Source organism: Typopeltis vanoorti, chromosome 24, assembly GCF_054136105.1.
Source record: "Typopeltis vanoorti isolate ZY-2024b chromosome 24, IOZ_Tvanoo_1.0, whole genome shotgun sequence".
Lineage (NCBI taxonomy): Eukaryota > Metazoa > Arthropoda > Arachnida > Uropygi > Thelyphonidae > Typopeltis > Typopeltis vanoorti.
The window spans coordinates 66,501,377-66,513,938 of record NC_143572.1 but is presented as its reverse complement, the minus strand read 5'-3'; the positions used below and the strand labels follow the sequence as shown (position 1 = coordinate 66,513,938).

At 33.8% G+C, this 12,562-nt stretch overlaps 1 protein-coding gene across 1 annotated transcript in view; it reads right to left on the bottom strand.

Annotated features, from left to right (window-relative positions):
• Window positions 1-12,562, bottom strand: part of glu (structural maintenance of chromosomes 4-like protein gluon) — a 384,191-nt gene that overhangs the window by 218,668 nt on the left and 152,961 nt on the right. The window contains exon 10 of the mRNA XM_090413308.1: window positions 3,733-3,846. Within this exon, the coding sequence (XP_090269434.1) occupies window positions 3,733-3,846 (114 nt within the window). The remainder of the gene's footprint in view (window positions 1-3,732; window positions 3,847-12,562) is intronic.

Sequence of the window (12,562 nt, the reverse complement as noted above, 5' to 3'; positions counted from 1 at the left end):
CATTCTATACTTAGGGACAGTTTCCAATAAGATTGCAATTTGTAAAACAAAACAAAACTGAAATATCAAACTACAATGCAAGAACAAGTAAGCAGTCAGAATCTAAAATAAATCCACAAAAACAATAAATGTTATTTAATGTTAATGAATAATTTTTAAAAAAATTAAAAAAAGGTCATACAAAATTGTTCAAAACAGATTTCCAAGACTAATGAATACTTATTCCACAGTACAATTTCTCAGAAGAAATTTCTTTTGGCATCAGCTACTAGTGTATTAATCAAAAGTTTTTCCAAATAGAGAAATTTATAAAGAAACCAAACACTGGCTTATCCCAAAAACATTGAGAAATTTCTTCTCCTACGTCATAATTTATTGCAAATTCATTTTGATTAATAAATCCATAATTATTTTCTTGTAGAAAGTTTTTTCACTTGGTTATAAGTTAAAGTTGCCAAGAAATTATATTCTTCTTTAACCCTTTTTCCAAGTGTGAGAAAACAAACTTGCACATGAGGTATGCTCATGACTGGGCTACTTCTATTTGTTTGTTTATACTGTCTGATCTCTGATGAGAACCAGAAGTTTGAAACAAAAGCCTTCTGTCAGACCATCCATCCATCTGTTCAAAGGACATCAACAAATGGATGGATGGATGGCTTCGATGCTCAGTGGTGTGCCACACCAGTCCTTGCCATGTGGTCATGCTTTCTGGAGGCTTCAACTATCTGAAGATTAGTCACTTCAGACACACCATCCATCCATTCATCTCATTGATGGTCTACCCCTTCCTCTTTTTCCAGGAACTTTATCTTCTGTTACTGTTCTGAGAAGTCCTTCCATTCTTTCAATCTGTCCAAAGTATTTCCTTTCGTCTGTCGATATCCTTAAGAAGCCTTAAAGTTCTACCGATCCTTTCTAGCACCCATCCATTTGTCCGCCTTTCAGTATATGACATTCTCAAAAGCCTTCTATAACACCACATCTCAAAATCAGTCATCCTTTTCCTGAGACTTCTTTAGGTTCCAAGTCTCACATCCATAGTCGCTGTTGTAAAAACAGCTGCATCCAAAATGCTTGACTTTGTTCCCATGAAGATTCATCCTTCCAAATTTTAGACAAGTCTCTGACTGTTCTTGTAGCCATTCCTAATGTCAGGCCAGCAGAACTTTAATCAAAAAATGCACTGATAAAGGTGCCTCTGGGCAGTGCTTATGTCTTTTTTTTTAAAAAAAACTTTCCAGGTTTCCTATATATATTTTTGGTTATGAAATAGGAACGGTTCTTTTTATTTTTGCATTTCCACGTGATTATCTGATTAGATGACGTATTATTACATGCATTTTTTGAAATTTTTTCATTCTGCAATTTGGCTGAAGCATGTTAAAGCAATTTGCCGAAGAAATTTAATTCAGAATGTCAACTTTAATTGCTGAAGCAATTAAAGTTGACATTCTGAATTAAATTTTTAAACACAAATATATATGTTAAAGATACCAAGATATTTTAAACCTGGTTTTACTCCATTTCCCAAGTAAGCAAACAGACAAGTAAGTCAAGTTTGCACCTGCAAGTATTGCAAGTCTAGGTGATCCCACACATAGTGCAAGACCAAGGCAACTCATGGTAAAAGGTGGATAAGCTCTGATCACTATTCTTAATATTTACCCTTAATGCAAAGCACATCTCCTGGAGGAGATGTGCCCTTCCATTTATCCACCTTTTACCATGAGTTGCCTTGGTCTTGCACTATGTGTGGGATCACCTAAACTTGCAGGCGCAAACTTGACTTACTTGTCTATTTGCTTACTTGGGAAATGGAGTAAAACCAGGTTTAAAATAGCTTGGTATCTTTAACATTTATTATACCCAAGATAAAATACTTTCTACATATATACACACACACACACACACACACATTAAACTTTTTATCAGTTTTTAATGAGCGATTTTTTTTCTCTTCAAAACATCTGTTTATAAATAAACTTTAATTCAGTATGCTTTGGCCAAATCATGGTTCAGCACATCCCTACTGTCCTTCCTTCTGTCTAGACAAGCATTGCAAAATGTTCTCAAGTACGAGTATTCACTTTATTATCATAAATAGTTAAATGAAGTTTAACTATTTATCTCAGTGAATAAAACATTGTGAAACAAATAACCATCATTACTGTTTGTTTTATAATGAAATTATAAATGAATAATTTTCTGCACTGTGAAAAGAACTTTATTGTCATTTCAAGCACAGTGTAGAATATAGTTATTCAAAAAAAAAAAAAAGAAAGAAAAAAAAATACAGCAGGAGAAAAATTATGGAGTTTCTATGTCTTCAATATGCGAACAGAAATTAGAAGAGTTAGAAAAAGAAGGATATCCTTGTATAAAGAGATAAGTGTGAAGTTTTTTTTTGTAGTCAACTGCCTTACCGGCCATTATGGATCAAATACGAATCCTCATACGCTTCGTATCCATCATATATTTCAATGTGATATCAATGGTATTACAATTTTAATATGCACTTCGCATCCATGGAAACTTGGACGTATATATACGTCCTAGACGGTAGCGTGGTTAATCCATATAGGATGTATTTAGCTGGAAAAAAAAAAATTATTGCTTGTAAGTTCACATAGAAATGGCCAAGAAAGTTAATGTTGTTTTATTTAGGATTCTCAGTCATGATATGGTTTTATTTATTGCTTCAATGAAGAAAGTTGAGACTTTCATAGAGAAAATTAATAATTTATTCGAAAGTTATGATATGGTTGAAAAGTTTTAGTAGTTAATTCAAAATACTTCTATTTATTGAAGTGTTTTGAAAGAAAACAAGATATATTTTCATCAGTGCTTCATGATTTAGAGTGCTATTAAAAAGCTAAACTGAATGTGCATTTATTTTGACATGATATAAAATCACACAGAACCACATGACAAAGTGTAAATTTAGAACTAGTGCTGATTCTTATATAGCTTATATAAAAAACACCAATATTAAAATTATTCCACGTTATAAATCTTCCTTCTTTCTTTTCATCTCATTTCTGCTTTGTTAGGAAACTGGTATATGTAGGATTCAACAAATACACTCGCCCATAGCAAGTAGATTTTTCTAGTTGGTGAGTAGCTGCAGATTGGACAAAGTAGAATATTTTTTATTTAATAAAAATAAATAAATAAACACCAACCATTGTACAGCACATTAATCATTTGGAGCTCCTATCGACTTACTGGGACATATCATAAAAAGAAAAAAAAAGAGGGTGGGGTTGGGGGATATTGGACAAGTAAATTTTTTGGATGGTGAGTAGTGCTGTATAATTGCTTGAGCCCTAAGTATATGTTATGATTTCATTTTCATTCATTCATATAAATAATATAACATGTTTTAAATACTTAGCAAAAACAAAAAATTGTAATTCTTCATATTTTATTTTACAGACAGTAAATTATCTGGTAACTGGCTATATATTAACACCTTGGTATTTCACTTGTATTCGAAGCCAGTCAAAGATGAGTGATTTGTAGTTCAAGCAAAATAACTAAACTCTTAATAAGTGATCAGGTACAGTGATTTATTAAACAAAGCTAATACAGTATTTGTTTTCCTATTTGCTTTTTTTTAAAAACTATTTTAACATTTTAAAGATTGTTTTATAATATATAAAAGTATGCAGAAAAATATTAAAAATTAACTGTTTTCAAATCTCACTGAATCACAAAATAAATAAGCACCTTGGCAACATTTTTTTCTGCAACTTCTTTTTCTTGCTCCAATTTTTTCTTCTTAATATCTAGTTCCTTTATTTCTTTTTCAAATTTTTCAGGTTGGTTCTTCAGTTCTGTCAGCTAGGAAAACAGAAAATACAGTAAACATAACATTTAATAAAAATGACAATTACATATTAAGATCTTTCTTTTATGTAGTTTTAACAAGAAAATAAAAACACCATTAAAAAATGTTCATCAGGGAGATTTCTCAAACTTTATAACTATACACAAACTATTTTCTGATGGTATATCTGTATTTTATTTATTTTTTTTTTTTTTCCAAAATCACAAGAACTATACATGTTCATACATTTTTTCAAGATTTCCAATTCTATGAATGGGAAGGCCCTCCCTTAATTACATCGATTTTAACAAAGAAAAAAGTAATCAAAAAAATCATTTCAAATAATCTGATATCATCATCAATTTCTTGATGTGTGGCCTAAAGGTGTATGGGTTAATGTGATAACACTGCATGATTACATTTAATAATAACGTAATCTCGTATGAACAATTTTTGTCCAAATTAATATATTACTTATCATCACTCCAATATTATTTTAACTAAGAATTTTGGTCTTCCACTGGATCTTTTCCCTGCCATTTTAGCATCAAACACCTGTTTTGCTATCTTTCCTCTTCCAATCTGTTTAAGTGACCATACCATTTTAGAGTGAACCTGCTCACACATTCGTGAATGCTAACTATGTCAAGTTCCTTCCTGATGTCTTCAATTTTAATATGATACTGCTACTAATATCATCTATTTAGACACCTACTTTTTCTCAAAACTCTCACGCTGTGGTCTATAATCTTTGACCAAGCACTTTATTTCTAACCCAACTCTCAGATCAATAACTTAAAATCGGTTTGAATACTGTCTTGTATACTGCTAGTTTGGTGTTTTGGCTAATTTCTCTCTTATTCCATATAAATTTATTCAGATGGCTACCCACCATACCAGCTTTGATTATTCTGTTGTCTATTTCCATATAATTTGCCATTTTCATTAAAAACTATGCCTAAATAGTTGGAATTATTACTTGTTCTATAGGTTCAGCATTGAGAATAAACTGAAGTTTTTTATGTTCATGCCAAATTTGTTACAGCTCTTATTCAGTTTAGTTAGAGAAGTCTGGAGACTTGCAACGGATGTTTTTAGGAGTACATCATCTCCATAAAAAGCTAAGTTTGATATCTCTGATTCTAATATCACTTTTAATGCTATTTTCTTTCATAATGCGATTCATATAGATGATGAACAAGAGTGGTGATAATATGCATTCTTGCCTTACACCTGATTTGGCATCAAATGATCTTCCTGTATTTCGTTCAATTGCAAATGAAATATATTATGTATTACTTTGTATATAATGGGGATGTTTAAGAGTCAAAGTTATATAACAAAGGAGACCTTCACATAGCCTTCAAAGGAATGCGGACAACCAACCAAGGCTTCTGACCTAATGTCCAATCCTCACCTTCTCGTGGTGCACCCTGTTAGGTATCTACATCGATACTGAATGGATGAGGATGGGCTGGCAATTTGAGATTTATCCGACCAAATTGAATTCTTATTGGCTTAAACCAAAACTTCAAATGATGGTACAACATGACAGAATTTCATGCCGGCTGGGGCGTCACCCGGTTAAACAAGGCCCCCATTGTTTACGCCAGGGAACCAAGGCGAACAGCGAAAAGTCAGCTACTGGAACAAATCCTAAAACTTACCCCAACTCAACATGAGGAATCAGATAAGTACCAGATTGACATAATAGGGGTGACTGAAATAAAAAAGACATTTCTGAGCAATAAATACAAAATGTTATATTCAGGCAACGACAATCAAGGAAAAGAAGGAGTAACCATAGAATTCAACACTAAATACGAGGCTAATCTTCTTGAATGGCAAGCAGTCTCAAGTAGAGTGATGTGGGCAAATATCAGAATGGGGAACTGGACAATGAGACTTATTTGTACCTATGGTCCCACAGAAGATTCTACTAAGGTAGACATGGAGGAATTTTTTGAAGATTTAGAAAAAGTTGGTCCTTGTTGGGGATCTAAATAGCAGAGTAGGAAATGATTGTCAGATATACAAAAATATTTTATGAAAATTTGGAGAAAAAAGAGCAAGGCTAATAATAATGGCAAATACCTGTTGGATTTCTCCTCAGGACATGGACTGGCTATTACTAACATAATGTTCCAACATTAAAATGTGCAGAAATTCACACGGAGAGAAGAGGCAAGGACTAAGAAAAGTCTCAATGACTATGTTATTGTTGATAGTGATGTTTTCCCACTGGTGCAGGACACCAGAGTGTACAGAGAATTTGAAATTGTACCATTTAGTCTTGAGCAGGATAAAATTGAATTTCATATTGAAAAGAAAAACATACAAGTAAGTTTTAAAGAGAAAAGTTGAGTAGCTAGCTGTCAGATGTGAACTGTAGACTTTTATGCACAAATATCACTCAACAAATTATTACAAATATTACTCCTGCTCTCAAGTTTGAGAGCAGGAACCAAACCTTGGAGATGCTGTGGCAAGCCCTGAAGAAAACACTGATTGATTCAGCCAGAGAGGCATATGGTGATGTTGTGTGCAAGGATAGAAAAATCAGAACTCCATGGTGGACACAGAAAGTTAAAGAGGCAGTGAAGGAAAAGAAGAAAGCATACCAAAAGTTCCTGTCAAATAAGTCCGCTTGTGCTCTTAGATAATACAGAGACAAATGTGTAAACACTGTCTAAAACTGGGTAAACAAAAGTCATGGGAGAACTTTGGCAAGAACATAGAAAATAAATATCAAGAAGATGGCAAGATATTCTGGAGGTTGTTGAAAAAGCTCAGAAATGGAGGAAAGAGTGCTGTAAAAGGAATTAGAGATGAAAGGTGACATGAAAACAGGAGAAAAAGATATCCTTGAAGTATGACGTAATTACTTTGAAAAACTGCTAAATGAAACAAGCAGTGATGACAGCACAGTGGTAAAAAACACTCACGAGGCATGCAGTCAGGAAAGACATATCCATATTTGAAGTAGAAAAATGGACCACTGACAAATTGATTTGTGTATGAACTATTGTAGAAAAGGTTCAGAGATAAGTGACAAAGTCAATAACAGGACTCCAGAATGTTGGTTATGGGAGATGCTGAGGAAATGTGAATATAGAGTTTATAAATAGGCAGAAAAGTGATAATAGAGATGTTTCATTAGCAAAATGATTTTACCAGATTAATACAGAACAAATTATACTAGCACAGGGTGAAAGGAGGAAAAGAAGAGGCATTTACTGCAAGTTGTGTTAAAGGTGTAATGAAGAGAAGATTTTGTTACCTGGAAAGTGGTGAGTTGAGTGCATTGCCAAAATGTGTTGTTGTGAATACTAGGGATGGAAATTAGTTTAAGGATTCAATATAATAGATATTTCTTGCTGAGTGAGACTACCTCATGATGAGTCTGTTGACTCCATGGAGGTGTTATGATAATTATAATTGTAAATAATTTATAAATATTTAATTAACATGTTATGTCATCAAGGCCTGTCATTATCAAGTTGACTTTATACCTTCTTCTCATCCATTATTAGTCCCTTCTCTTCCAGAATTCTTCCATCCTTACTCAAACTTTGTATCATTTTTACCAGGATGAAGTATCTTCATGCAATGCTTATTAGTTCAGAGGGCACATTCCAAGGCTTACATCATCTATGCCTATAATAAGGAGCACACAGACAAATAGAGATAAGGAAGTGGTTGTATCATTATATATAAGGCTGCCTTGATCAGACTATATTTGGTCTTCTGTGTGCAGTGTGGTCATTTGGTTTCTCTCTAATTCTGGTGATGAGGCTAAAGCTGAGTGACTATGGAATGTCAGTTATGGAGGGGGGGAAGAGAGGAAGAGAGAGAGAGAGAGAGAAATTGAACTAATGGTAGAGTTAAGGCATTAGAGTTTAACGAGCAGATTTTATAAGATTAATAGATGGATGAGAGAGGTCTTATACATAGATAACAGAAGGGATTATACATAGCACAGAGAGCAAGTAAAGAAGAATGAAAGGCCATCTCTGGAAGCTGTAATAGGGTGTGATGAAGAAGGAAGTGAGAAGTAGATTTTTTTTATATAAGTTGTGAATGAATGGAATGCATTGCCTGAGTATTATATGAACAATTTTTTTTTTTTAGATTCAATATAGTAGATATGTTGTTGGCTGAGTGGGAATTCTTGTGATGAGTCTGTTGGCTCCAAGATTATTGATAAAAAATACTTCAACTATCTTCTTCTGCCACTTCCATCAACTATATCAGCCATCTGTAATTACTCTTTCTTCCATTGACATCAATACCAAAAAGAGCTCTAGGATATTAGTTTCTTTTCTCTTTACTTACCAACTCTGTCACAATTAGCTTGCTCTTTATGTTCCTCATGTCATTGATTATTTGCCTCCTACTGTCTGTCATCTCTTACGTTCCGATTTTACATTTGCCTTCTACCTTTCATTTCCTAACTTTCTATAATAACATCAGATTGCTACTCTTTTAAATATTCCTTGAAGTTTCCAAGCAGCAGGAAATTTTCAATATAAAGCTATCTTATGTTTACACATGCATCCTATGCTAACCAGAAACTCTGATGCAGCTGTCTTCCACTATTACCTTATGATCACTTTCACCATCTTATAGGGGACAGAAATCTTCAAGCTTCCCCTACTGCTGCCTAAGCTAGTCCTGTCAGAAACTAAATAAAAATGTTTTCCTTGCACCTAGCTGCTCTCTGTATTTTCATAATTAAAATCACCTCCTCTTATTTGGTATAGAAATTTTCCTAAACATTTCCTTGTCTTTACCCTTCACATTTCCATTCCTATAAGTAGAATCTCACTTAAATAACTACCTCCACCTCACACCATACTGTCTCAAAATTACCGACAACCTCTCTCATATCTTGAGCAGGTGCAGTTCCCTCTGTCATCATCAACAGCACTCTTCCTCCACAACCATGCAGAGAAAATACCATTCCCCTGTCCCTATAATCCCATCAACACATCATTCTCATATATCTGGATTTATAAATAATGATTGTTCAATTACAGTTCTGCTATTCCCAGCTTATCCAAACATGAATATTTGGAGAAATTGGGAGTAGAAATTTTTTGTGGAAAATCAAATATTTACAAATAGTATTTCAAAAACTGATAATATAACTTTAATAAAATTATATACAAAGAACTGTAACTAACAATAAGTAATTCATTTGTTTTTTGTACTGCTTGTCCATACAGCAAATCGGCCAACAGGACACACAATTTATAGGGAGTAAAGAGAATGGCAGCTGGAGGGGAATTTTGACGTGCCGAAAACGGTATTTAAAGGACCAGGAATCGCTCGGTATTTTAACTTACCTTTTTCTGAGTTGGATTTTTACCAAAACTTCCTAACACCAAGCAGTGAAATAGTGTAAGAAATAGGTTAATATGTATAAGAAAATGAAGAAATAAGTAGATAACTTAAACCAAGTGCATAAAGATTATATTCTCCCAAGTCGCAGAAATGGAAGATTCTTTTAAGTTTGTGTTACTACATAGTAAAAGTCAGCAAGGACTTTAAAAAAAATTGTTGTTCGATCTCCTTAAGATGTGATGAAGCTATATTCTGGTAAGATTACCTATACTATACTTAGTGAGATGTAACGAAAATTAATTCCGCTGAAAGTAAATTGTTTCTAGTTGTTGCAGTATTCAGCGAGTCAAGATTTAATATGTGATGTGCTAAGACTTTTCCCTCTTCAAATGATAAATGCTATGTTGTTGAATTAAGTGTTCATTAACTGAATGAGAATACTGTGAAGCCTATTTGTTGTAATTTAGGAATCTCGAACTTACATGAACTAAAATTGATTAACCGAGCCTAGAGAATTACAAATGAATGTCTGAATGTTCATGAGTTGTATTCTTCTGAATATTTTGAACTGATTTGATATTTAAAAATGTAACCTTAATCAGAGTAGAGTTATGATATAAGTTCTTTGTAATAAGAAGGATAAGATCTGTTAAATATAATCTTTAATTATAAAGTTTAAGCTCAGCTGAGTGGTATACTAGTGACTTAATGAGAGCTTTATATTCGTTCAATCATAATGTCGCTGTTGGAATATTGTGTTATGATGTAATTTATGTGTCACTGCATTAAATAATTTTGTTTGAATTGAATCTTGTATTTGCCTGATTGTTTCATTGCACCGCTCATTAAAATAATTTGAATCTCAGCGGGAACCCTATGTAAGAAAAATAAAAACCTTGGCCTAAAATCAACTTATGATAACCTGATACAGTTGAAGGTTGATTTATCTAAGTTGCTCTTGCAATTTCTGAATATGGAGTGGCGCAGCATAATATAAATTTTCTTCATATTCGATTGATATATCAGCCTACAACCAATAAATACCAACGAGAGAGAGTTATAGACGATAAGACGTGATTGAGAAGCAGTTACGATCTAATAGCCTGAAATGTGAAAAAGCAGCAGGAGCAGATGATATTCGAACAGAAATGCTCAAGTATGGAGGTATAAAAGTCATACAGTGGATGCACTGCATAGTTCAGAAGGCCTGGACAGAGGGATGAATTCCAGATGATTGGAGTAGAGCTCTCATAGTACCCATATATAAAAAGGGAAATAAAACTGAATGTGAGAATTACAGAGGCATTTCATTACTGGGTGTTGGTAAGATATATGTAAGTATATTTGAGAAACGGTTGAGAAGGATTGTGGAAGAGAAGCTTGGTGAAGAATAATCTGGATTCAGGCCAAATAGAGACTGTCAGTATCAGATTTCCACTTTATGACAGATAGTTGAGAAATCATGGGAATATAACAAAGATCTGTATTTAAGTTTTGTAGATCTGGAAAAGGAATATGAAAAGGTGCCAAGAGAGAAACTATTCCAAATGCTACAGTTATATGGTGTTAATGGGGCATTATATCAAGCAATACTTAGTCTTTATTTGAGTTGTGAGTCAGCAATAAGAATTGAAGGACGTACAGGAAGATGGTTTAATGTTAAATCTGGTGTGAGACAAAGATGTACATTATCCCCTCTCTTATTATCTATATGGATCACATTATGAAGGAAACTGGTATTAAACTTGATATCAAAATTGGAGGTGTTAATCTCAGCTCTTTGCTTTATGTGGATGATGTTATACGTCTAAATAAATACACTACAAGTCTGCAAGATTCCCTGACTAAACTGAATAACTGTTGTAATAGATATGGTATGAAGGTCAGCATTAAAAAGACAAAGATGATGAAAATAGGCAGAAACATTGAAAATATCAACTGCACTGGGAATGGAGAATTATAGAACAAGTAAAACATTTCACCTACTTAAGAATGATTTTTAGCAAAGATGGTAAGTTAAATATGGAAATAGACAACAGAATCAACAAAGCTGGTATGGTAGGAAGTCAACTGAATAAATTTATATGGAATAAGAGAGAAATTATCCAAAACACTAAATTAGCTATATACAAGTCAGTGTTTAAACCAATTTTAACTTACGGATCTGAGAGCTGTGTTAGAAGTAAAATACTTGACCAAAAACTAGAGACCACAGATATGAGAGTGCTGAGAAAGATTAGGGGCATGAACAGATGGCAGCAATCTCAATATCATATTAAAAAAGAGGATATTAGGAAAGGGCTTGATATTGTCAGCATCCAGAAATGCATTAGCAGAACTAATCTCAGGTGGTATGGTCAGTTAAATAGAATGAGAGAGGAAAGATTAGCAAAACAAGTGTTCTCTGTCAGGTTCTCAGAGGAAGACCAAGATATAGGTGGATTGATACAGTAAAAAGTGCCTTAGAAGACAGAAATATAATACCTGATAATATTGGAGTCTTGACATTTAACAGATTGGTTTGGAGGAAAATTGTAGATAGGAAGTTAGTAATGATGTAAATTTTTCATGTAGTACTAACATATTCTGTACATCCCTTGAGGGTATATATCAGGAATTTGATGATGATGATGATTGTATATAATGCTCAATTTACCTCATATAACTGTACTGTTCAGAAAAGCTTTTCTCTGAGCTTTGTTGTATGCCTTTTCCAAATCTATAAAACTGAAGTACAGAACCTTTATATTCTCATGGTTCTCAACTACACACACACACACACACACACACACACACACACACACACACACACACACACACACCCCTCGTATAACGCGGTACTTATACAACATGGTTTCGATATAACGCGGTCTACAAATTGTAGTAGCATTTTATCTTTTCATGTTTTTCACCGCACGACTTAAAAATCAAATTTTATCTTCGTTAAATTTGTGTCTGCCTGTATCCCTCATGTAATTATTGATTGATAGTATTTAGCCTTACGGCTGTCTGGGGGTAGCTATATATGCCACCATCTAGGGAAATGATTATGATCAAGGTGGTTTCCCGTTGCCGTACCATATCCTATGACTGTAGCCTGTGTGTTCACGGGGCCGGTTTGCCTGCTTGTGGGATGAAAAACCCTGCTGTCCATGCCCAAGACCGGATAACTTGGCTATGTCTGAGGAAGATCCTTAAGTTCCCCACGTCGTCGACGGGAATCGAACCTAGGACACTTCTTCCCCAGGCATATGGTTGCAAAGTGCATAGCCACAAGACTAACCACATGGCCATGTAATTATAAGTAGCGAATTTATATTAGGGGGAATACCCTTTAGCACGCATGTACCTCAATTGTTTACCGTATAAAACGTTCATTGTTGA